Raw genomic sequence first — 16,658 nt, forward strand, 5'->3', positions numbered from 1 at the left:
AAAAGACTGTCCTTTCCCCATTGAATGGTCTTGGCACCCTTGTCAAGAATCACTTGCTGTATGGGAGGGTGTATTTCTGGGCTCTCTATTCCATCTCGTGGTGTCCATGTCTGTCTTTATGCCAGTGCCACACTGTTTTGAATCCTGGAGCTTGTGGTAGGTCCTGAAGTCAGGGATCGTGAGTCCTCCGGCTTCGTTCTTCCTTTTCAAGATTCTTTTGGCTGTTCAGGGTCCCTTGAGATTCCATACGAATTTTAGGATGGGATTTTCTATTTCTGTAAAAGACGACATTGAGATTTTGATAGGGATTGCACTGAATTCAGAGGCTGCTCTGGGTGGCACTGACATTTTAACAATAGCAAGTCTTCCAGTCCATCAAACGAGGCGTCTTTCCGTTTATTTACATCTTCTTTCCTTTCTTTCAGCAACGTTTTGTAGTTTCAGTAGACAATCATTTCACCTCCTTGGTTAAGTTTATTCCTAAGTATTTTACTCTTTTTAATGCTATTGTAAATGGAACTGTTGTCTTAATTTCCTTTTTGGAAGGTTCATCACAGTGTGATTTCTGTACCAAGTTTGTATCTTACAACTTTCCTGAAGGCATTTATTAGTTTTAACAATTTTTTTGAGGATTCTTTACGGTTTTCTACATATAAGATCACGTTGTCTGTGAACAGAGATCATTTTACTTCTTCCTTTCCAATTTGGATGCCTTCTATTTCCCTTTTTGCCTAATTGCTCCAGGTAGAAGACAGGAGCAGGAAAGTAGAGAGTGAAGGGACCTAAAAGCCTCTGTGTGGCACACCCCTGACGAGGTGCTTTGTCTACTGTCAGGCACAGTGGACCCAGTGTCACCAGCATTTTCTACAAGTAAAGCAGTAACCAAGCAAGGTGAACTAGTTACTCCCAGACAACCAGGTGGATGTTTGATGGCCCCTGGTTCATCTCTAGGAAAAATTTCTACACAAAACAAGACTGTGATTCTGAGCAGTGAGCGTACCTTAGGATCCACGAGGGCCCCTGCCTTGAGGAGGTACTTCACCGCGTCTAAATGGTTGTTTTCTGCCGCCTCCATCAGTGGGGTCCTCTGGTCTTCTGAGCAGGTGTCAATATTTGCTCCCGCCTAGGGAGACAAGGGACAGTTGAGGCGTGTGGAGCTGCTGCTGCAGCCGACACCCAGTGAGGAAGTGTTCGCGGGCTTAAGACACTCGGAAAGACCTCACGAGCTATGTCCAATTGTCTCTGTCGACCAGCTATGTCCGAGTCTTCCAAAACTGAATTCAAAGACATGATCATTCTATTACTATCAAAGCTTTAGTTCAAGAAGAGCATTTTCTATTTCTAAATTAATTTGATAGGAAATGTTTACAGCACATTAGTGACAACACCTTTAGAAACAAGAAAGAAGGTGATAACCTTCTAGACGAGGCAAAAAAGGGGTGCAATGGGGGCCCCTCAGCAGGGCCAGCCCAGAGGCAGGCAGAGACCCGGCCTGCAGGGACCGCAGGACACCCTGGCTCAGTAGCCCGAGTGGCCTCTGTCTCCAGCTATTTTCATGTTTGCCAAAATAAACAGAACAAAAACTAATTTCTAGTGGTACGTATTTTGGAGCAATCTTTAGTTTTCCCAGTAGAGTGTGTACTTGAAACACGGGCGAGCTAGCAGGCTTACATGGGTAAACTTCTGTCTGTTTAAAATGTCAGAAGTCCCAACTTGAACACGGGTTGTGTGCTAAAAGCAAACCAGCTGTCTGGCAGTTGAAATCTTTCCCCAGAGGGGAGAAAACGTCTGACTTCTTAGACTGACATCCAAAGAGCTAATATTTAGTTTATAAAAGAAATATTTACTATGGAATATCGGAAAACAGTACTGTTTTCACCATTTGCAATTAAGAAATAAAAGTAACACAATTAAGTAAGAAAGCTTTAAAGAGAGAGAGAATGGTGCACATGGAAACCTGGGAGCAGAGAGGGTCCAGGGAGCTCTGAGGAGACGCAACGATTTCAGAGTTGCCTCCTCAACTCACAGGGCACAGCCACTGGGCCAGAGCTGTAGTCAGAGGTCAAATGGGCTGGAGCCTTAAGGCAGAAAATGGGGGCAGGGGATGCAACGTCGACTCTTAACACACAAAACTCAAAGCCAAGGTCAGTGGCCCAATATGAGGGCAAAGCCAAGCCAGGATTCCACAGCAGCCAATCTTAACAAATGAAAACACCACTCGAGATAGGGTGCAAAGTGAGGGGTTCACACAGCGCTCATGAGGCCAGTGTGGAGTTGGGCCACACTCAGCCCGGGCTGCACGGAGCAAGACGCATCTTCTGCAGGTGAAGGCCAGGCGCTGCCCACAAACTGGGCACACGCACTTGGCAATGCTCCTCCTTGACCCCTGGGAATCTCAGTCAAAGAACAAAGGCTGCGGGGGGTGGGCAGCTACAGCAGGCTCGAGGACAGTGACCACAAGCCAACCCAGAGGATAGTCTGGGAGGTGGGGGCAGCACCACGCTGGGCAGCCACTGGACAGGGCCCAGTCTGCAAGGGCGCAGAGCAGAGCCAAAGGATGGGCAGTGCCTGAAGGTCAGGGGTTGGGGGACCAGGCCTTCCCTGAGACTTGGGGTGTAGGTGTGAGGACTGCTTTGGGCGGCCCCACAAGCACACTCAGTGTGTTCGTCTCAACTCAGAGCTCCACACACAAGCACAGAGGCCCACTGGAGGGACACACAGACAACCCAGGACGGATTCCAGGAGAGCCCCCGAGGAAAGTGGCCATGAGCAGGAAAGCGCAGGGCATCCCAGAGACAGAGACACCCAATTTCTGAGAACCTGGAGAACAGGGGGAGGTGGAGAAGAGAGTCAAACCAGGAGGCTGCCCCAGGACCAGCAGGATTTCCACCAGAGCATGGAGAGCACAGGGAGACAGGTCTTCAAGGGAAAAGGCCCAGTGCGTCCAGCAGGACGGACCTGACGCAGGTCCACGGCGGGAGTGCTGGACACCGAGCAGGCCCCTGGAGAGGTGTGCGGGGTGTGTGCAGCCCACAGCAGGTCCTCGAGCTCCAGGGGGTCAGTGCAGCAGGCATCGCTCTGTCCCTCCCCTCCAGGCTCTGTACTAGAAAATGTGCCTTTTTCTACCAGAAAATGCCTGCCAGGCTCACAGCATGCTGTCGTTCAAAGTGAAGTAGCCGGGACGGAAAGCCCAGACACAGCAGCAAACACTACCACGCGAAGCCCAGGCGGCGGCTGTCCTGTGCTGCGCCGCAGAGGGAGGCGCAGGCTGGGCAGACAGAAGCCCAGCGGCAGGAGAAGTCACAGCAGTAATCTCTGGGGAAGACAAGCCCCGGGCCCAGGACAGACAGCTGCCGTGAGCAACCAGTGGCAGGGACACACAGACCACAGACGACCCAGTGTCGCCAAAGTTTGGGGCTGACCCACCGATGCGGGATGTTCTCCATCTGTGAACAGCACAGCCACTCTGACCACGTGGCCAGTGAGCAGTCAAAACGCAGCTGAGTGCCCAAGAAGCACATCCTTCCTTTCCTTTAATTTTGCCATTTGAATTCAAATGGCCCATGTGGCAGGGTCCAGTGCGCTGCAGGGGCCGGTGGCCGAATGAAACAAGAGAGCTGCTTTCAGCAGGCCCTCGGGATGAACACTACACAGGACGAAGCAGCATCACAGCCACCCTCATAGGCGTCCCTGCTGGGAGAGAACTATCACAGACCCAGTGGGCCAAGAGCCAAGAGCGAGTGAGGGCGTGCGGCTGGTGACATCGGAGGCAGTTCCAGTGCTGCCTTGGGGCTGGGGAGAGATCACGAAGCCAGAGCCGGCCCAGTGCAGGGCTGTGAGGGGGACGGCCTGGACACACAAGTCAGCCTCCAGGGAACAGCACCCTGGGCTCAGGGCAGACAAGAAATGCCCCCGCTCCCTCCCTCTCCCTAGGGGGATCCAGGAGAGCTGCTTGGGTTCTGGGGGAAGAAAAAGACACACAACCGCAGGCCCTCACGCTCAGGGCGTTTGCAGCCTGGGTCATCAAATTAAAACATCAGGCTCAGGATCTAATCTGAAGTGGTGCCAGGCCAGTCAGACCTCCAGGCGGTGGACAGACGTCAGTGCAGATCACACAGAACGCCTATGTATATAAAAGGGATTTTTTTTCAAAATATATAACATTGTATTTTGTAATAGTTTAAGACTCACAAGAGGTTGCAAAACAGAACACGGCGCTCCCTCGTTCCCTTCGCCCAGCTTTCTCCATGACAGCATCTTACACAACCACAGCCCGTGGGCAGAAGCAGGAAAGGGACATCGGTGCCACTGACCAGACCACACACCGCACGCGGTTTCCCCAGGGTCTGCACGCACTCATCAGGTTTTTTGGTCTTTGACTGAAAGAAGGTAGACACAAAAGGGTTCACACTGTGTGACTCAAGGAGCATAAAGTTTCAAGGCAGACAAAGCTAAGCCGTACTGTTGGAAGACGCTCACACAGTGGTAAAATGATTCAGAAACGCAGAGATGTGCTTGTCACAATAAAGCCCAGAGAGTGGCTCCCTCTGGGGAAGGTACACACAGTGTTTCTGGGGAGCAAGCAGAACTATGTCCCGACCTGGCAGTAAGGTTTACTACCTTTATAATCATCTGTTAACAGATGTTTACATTTTAAGGACTTCTCTGTATGCATCATACACACACACACACATTTTAATGTAAAAAAACAAAAAAGCTGAGCCAGCCCTAATGGCCTGGTGGTTAGAGTTCGGCATGCTCTGCTTCAGCAGCCTAAGTTCGGTTCTCAGGCATGGAACCACACCACTCGTCTGTCAGCACCATGCTGTGGCAGCTGCTCACACAGAAGAACCAGAAGAACTTAAAACTATACATAACTATGTGCTGGGGCTTTGGGGCGAAAGAACGGGAGGAAGACCAGCAGCAGATGTTAGCTGAGGGTGAATCTTCCCCTACAAAAAGAACTCAACAAAAACAAAGAGAAAACAGGTCCTTTCAAAGGAGTGACAAGCTGAGGTCCAAAGGAACACTGAGGTCAGGAGACAGCGGGACTGCCCCTTTCAGGAAGGGAGACAAAACAACTGGCAACCCAGAATTCCAGACTGAGAAAAAGCACGTCCCGAGAAGCCTGCATACCATCTCCAAGAGCCAAGAGCCACCGGGCTGCCACTCCCCTGCTCCCCCACCACAGCCCCACAGCACACAGACACCAGGGGAGCCTTGGGGCTCTGCACATCCCTCCGTCCCCATCTCCTGCCTCGTCTCCGTCCTGCAACAATCCCACAGTGTACTGGACCCTATGGTCCACCCTCAGCAAAAGCAGAAACCACACGCATGCCCTCCTCGACTTCTCAGCGCCAGGAGGAGAACGGGACGTCGCTGGAGTCCGGCCGCCCCACAGTCCTCTCAATACTGTTCTCCTGAGCCCCTCAGAACACCAGCTCCCCAAGGTCACTTCCTCCAACACTGCCTCATGTCCATACCAATGATCCCGCCAGCCAGTCTCCTGACCTCCTCCCTCAATGAGCTTGTCCTCTGTCTGGTCAGTCATCCTCGCCACGGTCACTACTGAGAACAGATGCCCGTGTGCTCAGTCTGAGCACTCCCCATCTGCTATCTCCAAATCCTTTCAGCTTCTCCCCTGAACTTGCGCCTGCAGGCCTCTGTGGGCCTCCCCACCAAAACCGCTCAAAGTCTTCTCATGCCAACACTCTCCCTCCCTCAGCCTCCAGGACCCTCTTGCAATCGCCTCGGAAGCTCGCTCCATGAGGATCTCATCAGTCTCCAGACTGTAAGGAATGTTTGCATGTTAGAACCACAGTGACCTCTGGGGGCAAGAAAGAGAAGTATGTAACTTGCAAGAGAATAACGAGAAAAGAAACAAGACAATTAAAACAAAAATCAACCCAAAAGGAGACAACAAAAGGGAGTGAAAAAGAAATATCTGTCTTAAAAGGCTGGGAATCAAAACCATAATATAAGACATGAGAAATTCAAATGTCAGAAATTACAGTAAGTATTAACTAGACTAAAGGTTCCTATTAAAATACCAAGACTGTCAGACTGAGCTTTTTAAAATCTAGCTATGCACTGTTTAAAAGAGGTATGTCCAAAACGAAGGGTCTTCAGGCTAAGCGGAAGCTGGGAAGGATCAGACGAGTACACTTTCAGATATTAGAAATCTACACCGATACATGTATCTACTACAAAATACAAATGCAAAAGTGGGCTCCAAATTTAAATCTCATTGCATCCTACTCTGTCAACACAGCTGCTTCCTCTTCCAGCAAAGGTGAGAACAAAAGGATGAAGAAAATATTCCAGGCAGACAGTGACTCGATGGCAGCAGTTGTGACACAAAATGGGAGACAGAGAGGAGTGGGGGGAAAGAAGGGCTGGGAACAGGAGATGGTCAGCCATTTCCACTCCATGGTGCCAACAGAGGCACACGCAGTGACAGCTGCACACATGTGTCCACACAGCAATGTCTGGGCCCAACAAAGAGCCGTCCCTGCAGACCCCCAACAGTGAAGACCAGCCGTTGACAAGGCCCTCCAACCTAGAACCTACTGCCAGCACTTTAGTCCTTCACTTTAAACAGAAACAAACAGGAATCATCAAGCATTTGTGGAAATCTTTAAATAAGAAAGACCAAAACAAACAGAGCAGCATAAAACTTCAAAACTGCTGTGGGTAACATTTTCAGAGAAACAAGGGAATAACAAGAGACTATAGAAAAGGAACTCTCAGGAGCAAGAAAGGGCTTGGTTTCAAAATGTGGCAGCACAGACTGAAAATCCCCCAGAGGAGCGGGCAGGGCAACCTGAGAACACCACCTAGAACACAGAACGGAAAGATGAAGAGACGAGACATGGCAGAGAGAAGCAGGAGCCCAGAGCGCCAGGCCCAAAGGCACGACGTCTGAACAGCAGGTACCCAGGGAGAGCTTGGCAGATGGACAGGAAGACGGCATCCAGGCAACCAGACGAGAAAGCCCCCCGACATCGAGGGATGGGGTGTCTACGCTGAAAGGCAGCCACGTGCCCTGGGGGTTAAAAAAGACCATGGTGCACAGAGACGAACTGTCAGACCAGCAGGTCAAAGAAGTTTCCTGCGGTCTCCAAGATCAAGAACGGACCACACGCGAAGGATCAGACTTAAAGTGTGGCCTCCAGGACACGCGGGCCCCGTGAACACAGGCGTCAGGGACGTCCCAAAGAGTGCTGGCGGAGCGAGCACAAGCCAGGGCTTTCCAGGGGGCACAGGGCACCTCATGTGTGAAACGGAGACAAGCCTCCCACTCTGCTCAGAGGGTGAGAGGAATGAGCAGGGTGCAGACTCCCCTCAGCCGACGGAAGCACAAGACAGCCACGAACGCTGCACGTCTCAGCTCAGAAACCACTGACGTGGTCGTCAGCAGGGCAAATTCTCACCGCTGACTTAAACGCAAAGGTGACGCAATCAACAAGGAGCGGGGAGAGGGAAGTGTGCGCCTGGGCTAGGCCCTTCCACACGAGGAAATCAGTAACGACACCAGCAGTGGAAACCACCTATCAGGAAACGCTGCCTCAGCAGCATGTTATGTTCCAACAGTGGGAAAGGCCAGAGGGCCTGCCGAGGGCAAGGCAGCAGGCACCAGGATGTGCCAGGACGGCAGGGACAGGTATGCTGGTTTCCACTGAAGCCTCTGAGCAGTGTTCAACTCTTTAGCTCTCAGAAATACAAATTTTGAGCTATTTTACACTGATGAAGACACGAGAGAGCAGGTGGAGCTCTGTGGAGAGGTGCGCTGCCCGACCTGAATCAGCATGTGGCAGATGTCCACGTGGCCGGCCTCTGCCGCGGCGTGCAGTGGGGAGCGCTTGTTCTGGTGCTCCATCTTGAAGTTGGGGTCGATGCCATCAACTGTGAACAAACAGTTTTACCAGTTATTTCAGAGGCAGCCACTGATTCCCACCACTGCAGGATGGTTAGAAAGGCTGACAAGAGACAGACATGGACAACCAACTTGAACCAACAGCCAACGCTGGAGCCGTGAAGGATCATCACACACCATCCTGTGTCCAGTGGATGAACCAAGCCCCAACTTCACCAGTAAGATTCAAAAGGAAGCATCCTCGTGTCACGTGGATTCAGTAGGTAAGGCTGTTGTCGGAAATCACCTAACAACACAAACGCTTCCCTTCTCTGGTCTAACTCGGGGCTCTAGTCATTTCTCTGGGGCTCCCTCTGTGTTTTCATGCGTCCTGGTCACAGCCTCCTGAGGCCCTGAGGGTTGGGTGGAGGGACCACTGTGCACGCCGACCTCAGAGGACAGAGGCTCCGAGGGAGCAGGTGCCTCCAGGGCATGGCCCTAAGAGAAGCACGGCTCGGGAGAGAGGCTCTCAGCAGGCTTGACGGGGACACTCAGCCAAGTGTCCAGCCCTGGAGCAGCCGGCCAACCTCAGCACCACCCAGAGTCTATGTGGAAAATGAGGAAAATCACCATTCTGGTCAATATTAAATAAAACTTTTCTTTTTTTTTTTTTAGCACAAACCGTTAAGCTTCTTTCTTGACTTACTGCCAAGTAAAGGGGTTTTTAATTACCCTTTCCAACCCAGAGAAATCAAGCCTAGAGCTGTGAACTCAGAATGAAATTACTACCCTTTCTTCAGCACAAGATGAAGCTGGGAAGATCTGACGAGCACATGTTTGGATATCGGAAATCTACACCAAGTGGTTTATCTACTATAAAATACAAATACAAAAGTGGGCTCCAAATTTAAGTGTAATTTAACTGCATCCTACTCTGTTCACACAGTCACTTCTTCTAGAGACACCTGCATCCACATCATCATATAGCACAACAGGCCCCAGCTCATTAATTTTGATTTTCTTTGAATTTACATTTTTTCTTAATTTAATAATCATGCACGTAATTTCTTTTTAAAAAAATGAGAAATTCATAGAGAATATTTCTACTACCACAAATAACTGAATATGAACATCATAAATAGGTTGAACACCACTGGGCAACCTATTTACACAGATCACAGAAATTAGAGACAGATAAACAGAGAAAATAAGACGGATCTCACAAGCAAAGAGTGACCAACCAACACCTGCTCCTGGGGGCCACACAGGCTGGCAGGGACCCCATGGAAGCGACAGCCCACTTACCCAGCATGAGGAGTACCTTCTGCAGCTCCCCTTGCCTGGCGGAGAAGTACAGCTGCTTCGGGTGGAAGCGAAGCTTCTTGGGTCTGCGGGGAAAGCACAGCACAGCTGTGGCCAGCAGGCTCCCCTCACCCTGGATCCAGGCCCACCCGCAGCCACACACACACACACACTCACACACACACACACACACACACACACACACACGCAGGCTGGCAGGGCCTGGATGACGGCCACCTGCCAATTCGTCAAGGTCAAGGGCACCAACATCCCCCAGGCTTGAAGCATCCCACAGGAAAAACAACAAAGATGAGGAACTGTCTTCTTCATCCACAACAGGAGAACGGCTCCTGAGGCTCCAGTATACTGTGACGACACAACCAACTCGGGGCACAGAGCGAACCACTTCCCTGTAGTGAGGGCAAGGGAGGCCCCGAGGTGTCAAGGCAGCACAACTACAGTCAGCTGCCCCCACCCCTTCAGTAGCACAGAGTCTGGGCCTGGTGAGCAGCACAGGGGACAGAAGAGTCAATGTAAGAACAGGGCCAGAGACGAGGCTGTAGACTGACAGAGAAAACACTACAGAGAACTCAGAAATGTGTCCCAACACTAGAACTTCCAGCAAAGCAAAAGAGCAACATGGCGCACAATCCTGAGGGAGGGGACACGTGGCCTGGCCCGAGGCCTGATGCGCTGGGCTGCTCAGCGTCCCTGAGGGGACCGTGGTGTCCCTGGCAAGAGGACACATGCCTGCTCATGGGTCAGGGACACTGGGCCCTGCCTCCCACAGAGCCACAAGTCGGGCTGCAGGATTTGGGAGATGGTGGGTAAACCTGCGGGGCCACTTCGTCCAAGCCTTCCTTTCACAGATGAGGGACTGGCCGAGCTGCATCTGTCCTAATGCCCTGAGGTCAATGCCATGGTCAGCAGTATCGGGGGGATGTTTGTCCTCACTGATGACTTCAAAGAGGTCACCTTTTGTCCACTATAATGGACAATAACTTGCAATAATTTTCCAAAATAATATAAAAATACATGAATCGTCCTGATGAACAATGTTAATGAAAAGGATGAAAAATGCTACAGCGATCTCCTGGGATGCCTGGCACCCTGGAGGGAGACCCCACACCCTTGACAGGGTGCAGGCACCTAAGAAGCAAGACCTTGGCAAGTACTGGAAGCCATGGGGGACAGAAGGACACACACATAAACGACCCAGCAGTTGGCTTATACAGGTATGGAGAGAGAACAGGAGGAAAAGAAATGTGTGGAAGGGAAGAGGCCCGGTATGGAGACGCAAAGGAGCCGGAGCCCTGAGCCAGGTCTGAACACGCAGGCCAGTGCTTACTTTTCCGAGTCCAGAGCAATGAGGGCGCTCTCCAGGGTCTCCTTCCCTGGTCCCTGGGAAAGGCCAGGGGCTGGCTTCACCAGCCCGGCTGGCCCCACGTGATCGAAGCCCTCAGGCACCGGGGGAGCCGTGCTCTGCGGTTGGTCATCCTCTGAGAGCAGTGGTCCAGCAGTGCTTCAGGAGGAGGAAATAAACGAAACGCAGGGTTTTAGAGACATGAGAAACCTCCCTTCGTGTGGGACCAATGAAAACAAACCATGACTCATTCGGAGCCGTCTTCTGAGAGGGAGAGGACTGAGCTCTCACTTATCAAAGAGTCCGGATTCAGAATCAAATTCCCAGAATACTGACATTCAAAACATGGGCAGCTTCTCCAGGACTTCTGGGCCACGTGCTCAAATTTGCTTTTGTGAATTTCAAAATCAGGTTAAATCTATCAATAAGTCCGCTGCCCTTCCCAACAGAAGGAAATCCATCGGAATTCTGATTCAAAGTGCATTAAATTTATACATTAATATGATTAAGATACAGTAATATGAAGGAACAGACACCCTTCCAATATTCAATTCTGCTATGCCTACTGCTCAAGTCTGACTTTCAGTGAAGTTTTACAGTTTTCTTTATATTAGTGTGATAAGCATTAATTGCTTTTTCCTGGTAGTTGTGGGTTTTGTTGCTGTTCTGAAAGGCTCTCTTTCATCATTTCATTTTCTAGCTGCATACTTTTGGTAGGGCACAAGGCAAGTGACTTCCGATATCTCTGCATTATCTGATCTCTTACTGACTCCTTTTAGCTCTACAAGTTTTTCAGCTATTTCTACCAAATTCTTTTAGGAAGAAAATTATGTTTCCAATGTGAATCCTTTTCTTTTAGGTCACTTTTTCAGCTAGTGCCTTCAAAACCTAATGCAGTAATAGCAAACTGTAGCAGCTCATGCTAATGTTTCATATTATACATGTATGCACATAGATGTATAGATGTATATGGACACATACATGGAGTTACAAGTGTGTACAGACAGATACAACTTGTTTAGATGTATACAGACATGTTCACAGGAGTCCAAGTTGCAGACAAACAGCTCCCTATGGGAGCACTGTGCCACTGACAGAAAATACTGTAATGCCACATCAATTAGGGTCCTGTGACATGGCTCAAAAACAGGCAAAAGCAAACTGCTGCAGAAAGCGGCCTCTGCACAAACGGCAACGAGTGTGTGAATTTCAGCGCGTCTTAAGCGTCAGAAATCACAGTGAGCCCAAGTCAGCAGGGAGACTTTTGGATGAAACAGCAGCAATCAACAACAATTAAACAGCCACATCCTCAGGGGAATGACGTGAGGCTCAGCCGGACACCGTACCTGCCCGTGGTGGTGTCAGCTCTGCCCTCTGCCACGGCGCTCTTCTCCTGCCCTGGGGCCAGCGTCACGGTGGAGGTCGTGTCTGCTTTCGCGATCGTCACCTCTTTGGCCTTGGAGGTCTCCTCCCCACAGTGGGGACAATAGCTGGCATTATTGACTCGAGAGGCACAGTCTTTGTGGAAACGATGTGAGATGCTGCTCTCAGGCTGACATTCCATAAAATTACCCTAAAAATGGGAAGACAAGAAATCACTTTTTAAAATTCGGGCTAATATGCAGAAAAGTAAACCAGGCACATCAGTGAGCATGGATGGGGGTGGGAGGCCAGAGGCCAGTCAGGGTCCCGGTTGCCAGCCAGGTGAGGAGAAGACCACCGCCCTACATCTGCGTGGACTTTACAAAGAGCGTACATGTCTCCCTGTCTCAGACAGAGAAGGTAAAGCAGGGAGAGGTTACCTGACTGCCCCCCACACCCCGTGCCCCAAGAAGGCCGAGGCCTCACTCCTCATCTGTCCTAACCAGGGGAGAGGCTGTACAGAAGACCAGGTCCCAAGGAGGACCCAGGGAGGACAGACAGAAAACAGAATCTCAGAACAGAGCATGGGAGGAAGGCGCTGTCAACAGTGCTCTGCAGAGGACACCAAACATCCCTGTGGCCTTTCAGGCAAACCCCTGATGACATGAGGAAAGAACCCTCACTGGCAGAAAGGGGAGCTCGAGTGTGAGAAGCCCTGAGATCAGCACATTCTCGCAGGAAGCCAGAGGCCAATGGACAGAGAGCAGCAGCTTCCCCCTTCTTTAGCAGAGATAAAAAAAGGATGTTCAAGACGGGGGAGGGCACACAGGTGTGAAATCCAAGGAGACATCCCTGGAGAAGGTCTGGACCGAGGTGGGTGCCTGAGCTGCAGGCCAAGTGAACTGCAGGGTCCCACAGGGAAGGTGCCCTAGGCCCCGGTGGGCACAGGTAAGTGTGGAATGAAGTAACTGATGAAGAAAATCCGAGAAGGAGCAGATGAGGGTGAAGCAGAGGCAAGGTGCACCCTGCCCAGCAGAGGTCGCTGTGTTTTCAAACACAGTGAGCAGCAGGAGGGGAAGCGAGGGTGCTGCCTCACATGCCCCAGTTGTCCCTGGGAGGCCAAAGTCTCACAGGTAGGGCTTGTGCAGAGCTAGAAACCTCCAGGTGGGCCCCAGACTTCAGAGCTGCTGGGACGTGTCTGCCACGCTTGCTGGCCAGCAGAGGGAGTGAGCACAGATGAGCAGATGGTGTGCCTCGCCGAGGACACGAAGGTTGGCTGGGCTAGCTGGGCACTTACCGCCGTGCAGAAGTAGCCGCAGCCGGGACAGCACTGGTGCTTCACCATCCGGCCCCGGTGGTCTTCACACAGTACCAAGAGTGGTGCCTTGCTGGATGGGCGCATCAGCTCATGCTTGACCACGCTGTTTGTGCACCTGCCCAGCTGCAATCAGATAAGACCAGGGTCAGCGACAGAGCCGTGGGCAGGGAGCTCAGCAAGTGTGAGTCCAAGGCAGACTTCAAGTGCCTGTGTAGGGTCGGGAATGTAAAGAGGGAAGGCAGAGCACCATCCTCTGCACGTCCACTGAAAGAGGACAGGGTGACAGGGTAGCCACGCCTGCACAATGTTAGAGGAGCAAGTGGTTAACCTCGCAAAACAAGGAGAACCTAAGAATCCTAGGCAAGCTGGGTTCTGGGCTGGGTACTGAAGAAAATGGAGATATGCCGGGCAGGACAACCCAGGCTGGACAGAAAGGATGTCACAGACCAGCAGTGGGGAACACACAGTGAATCCATGGAACCGCAAGTGGTTGGGGCAGCCAGAGCAAAATGCCAGTGAGGTCAACTACACAAAGACTTGACAGGTAGCCACACAGACAATGGGCCTGGGATTCGTCCCTACACCTGTCAGGTAGCCCAGGTGTGTTTCCGACAGCAGCCCACCTCAGGCCTCAGACAATGAGCCTCCCTTCCTTTTTTTTTTTTTGTTTTTTTTGGTTTGTTTGTTTGTTTTTTGAGGAAGATTAGCCCTCAGCTAACTACTGCCAGTCCTCCTCTTTTTGCTGAGGAAGCCTGGCCCTGAGCTAACATCCATGCCCATCTTCCTCTACTTTTTTATATGTGGGACGCCTACCACAGCATGGCTGCCAAGCAGTGCCACGTCCGCACCCGGGATCCGAACCAGTGAACCCCGGGCCGCCGAGAAGCAGAACGTGCAAACTTAACCGCTGCGCCACCGGGCCAGCCCCCGAGCCTCCCTTCCTGCTCAGCAACTGCACAGCTGATGCAGCCCTCCCCCTAACCAAGCACAGCGGATGCAGAGGGTCAGTGAGCACTAAGGGACAGAGCTGTGGCCAGCACACCCCAGTCCCATCTTCCTCACCCAACTCCTGCTCGAGGATTGCACTCTCCAGAAAGGTGCTTGCACAGGAGAAGCTAAGACGAAAGACAGAAACTAGTGCAAACAAGCCAATGTGAGAAGAACTCCGAGGAGCACAGAGATGGGGCAGAGGGAGAAGAGCATGCGAGGAACACTGTCGCTGATGCCCTTAGAGAAACAGACCTCATGACAGCTCTGAAATTGGGACAGGAAGCTATCAGGAAGACACACTCAGGGAACAAAAACAAACTCTCAGAAATTAGAAATAAGGTAGAATAAATGAAAATTTCCAAAGAAATGCTGGAAGATAGAGGGAATTTTCAAAGTAAAGCAAAAAGTCAAAAATATGGAAAACAGAGAAGAGATAAGAAAACTGGAGGCTCCATCAAGGAGATCTAAAATAAAGAAAAAAGGAAGAGGAGCAAATGATGAAAGAACTAAAGTGATATTTCCAGAAGTGAAGGATATGCACGTCTGTGCTCCTGAGATGAGCACCAGCAACCCAGAACAACCAAACACGTGTCCCAGGAGACATCAGGCCCAGGACGTGGGCGAAGACAGGTCCCAGCAGACATCAGGCCCAGGACACGGGCGAAAACAGGTCCCAACAGACACCAGGCCCAGGACATGGGCGAGGACGGGACTAAAAGTCCCCAGAGAGGACAACGCAGGCCCATGCAGTAAAACCAAAACAGAAGAGTGATCTCAACATTCAAAAGGAACAAGTCTAACCCAGAGTGCTTTACTGGCCAGAGCGTCAGCTAAACGAGATGAAACATTTTCAAAATACAAAGTCTCAGACATTTATCGCCCCAGCAGCCTTTCTTAAGAAGCTACTGAAGGTTATACAGCATCAAGATGAAAAAGTCTGTGACCCAGAGAGACTCACTGTGTCTGAAAACACCCAGGAAATAAGCAACCTCTCAGTTTGGGACTGAATCTGTAGTAGGTAGAAAGAAAACAAAAAATGAGAAATCAGGTAATTATTAACTCTGAGGAGAACAAAAAGTTGTTCAGGAAAGGAAATGTAATCCAAGAACAGTGCTGTTCGGCCACAAACGCTTCTGTAGCATGTTATGAAAACTGCAAACAGCTGTTTTAACCAAAAACAATGAGGGCCCATAGCCTGCAGACAGGGCAATGAGGAGGGGAACAAAAACGGAAAGTGTCTCCTGCACAGGAAGAAACCAACAACAACATCTCAAAGCAGGAAGCCAACAAATAAGAGAAGGAAGCAGATTATTTAAAGTACAGAGAAAAATATCATAAAGAAAAACTAAAAGAGGTCAGAGAAACTGCCTCCGGGGAGGGGCTGGGAAAGCCAGAGAGAAGAGCTGGTGTGAGCACCACCAGGAATTCTGAGGCTGGCAGGAGGCCAACCTGCTATCTCTGCTATCTGTCAGTATCAGAGACAGCTACGGCTGCACAAGTAGGGGTGAGATGCTGCTAAACACCCACCAACGAACAGGACAGCCCCCCTACCCCATCCTGTCCCCAAGAATCACTTGGTCCAAAATATCAGCAGTACTGTGGTCAAGAAGTCCTGCACAGAAGGAGTCTGAACCTGCTGCCAAGAGACAAAACAGTCAACAGAAGCAGACTCACAGGTGACCAGACGTTGTACTATCGGGGGGATGTTACAAAGTCAAATAGAAATGCTAGAAATAAAAAAATACGGCAATCGACAAATGCCTTTGATCGGCTCCTAAGTATACTCAACAGGGAAGAAGAAATTACTGAATTTGAAAAAAGGTCGATAGAAACAATCTAAACCTAAAATAGAGGGAAAAAAAGCAGAACATCCACAACATCAAAGGACCTAACACATGTGTGAGTGCAGCCCCAGAAGGAGAAGGAAGGACAGGCTGAAGAGCAAAGAGCCACCATGTGAGAACTAACTTTCTAGGAATAACGAGATCTCAGATCAAAATCCAAGAAGCTCAGAGAAACCCAAAGAGGATAAATACTAAAAGAGAAAAAAGAAAACCGAAAAACGGCCACATCGAAGCCCAAAGACAAACAGAGAATCTTGGAGCCAGACCAAGAAAAACTCACATCATTTGCAGAGAAACAAAGACAAGAACAACAGCCAATTTCGCACTAGAAACTACGGAAACACCACCAGAGCGACATCTTCAAGTGCTGAGAATTCTAGACCCACAAAATTATCTTTCAAAAACGAAGGCAAAACAAGGACTTTTTCTAACAAAAGCTGAGAGAATTCATTCTTAGCAGACTTTTGCTATGGGAAAATAAACATATAAATAATAATGGAAGGGTCTTCAGGCACAAGGAATGTGATACCAGAGGGAAGTCTGGACCTAAACCAACAATAAAGCTCTCTGAGTACAGTCTAAATGAATGTGAAGCAAAGACTGCTGTCACGTTTCGTAAGTCTA

General features: G+C 50.3%; 1 protein-coding gene across 15 annotated transcripts in view; it reads right to left on the minus strand.

Annotated features, from left to right (window-relative positions):
* The window catches only part of EHMT1 (euchromatic histone lysine methyltransferase 1), a 197,031-nt gene that overhangs the window by 35,906 nt on the left and 144,467 nt on the right, over window positions 1-16,658 (minus strand). For all 15 annotated transcript variants that reach the window (XM_014828102.3, XM_014828101.3, XM_070518202.1 and 12 more), the window contains 6 exons: window positions 13,180-13,323; window positions 11,867-12,093; window positions 10,506-10,679; window positions 9,161-9,243; window positions 7,799-7,905; window positions 1,001-1,123 (listed from right to left, as the gene is read on the minus strand). In XM_014828102.3, coding sequence (XP_014683588.3) covers window positions 1,001-1,123; window positions 7,799-7,905; window positions 9,161-9,243; window positions 10,506-10,679; window positions 11,867-12,093; window positions 13,180-13,323 — 858 coding nt within the window. The remainder of the gene's footprint in view (window positions 1-1,000; window positions 1,124-7,798; window positions 7,906-9,160; window positions 9,244-10,505; window positions 10,680-11,866; window positions 12,094-13,179; window positions 13,324-16,658) is intronic.

Source organism: Equus asinus, chromosome 10 (assembly GCF_041296235.1).
Source record: "Equus asinus isolate D_3611 breed Donkey chromosome 10, EquAss-T2T_v2, whole genome shotgun sequence".
Classification (NCBI taxonomy): domain Eukaryota; kingdom Metazoa; phylum Chordata; class Mammalia; order Perissodactyla; family Equidae; genus Equus; species Equus asinus.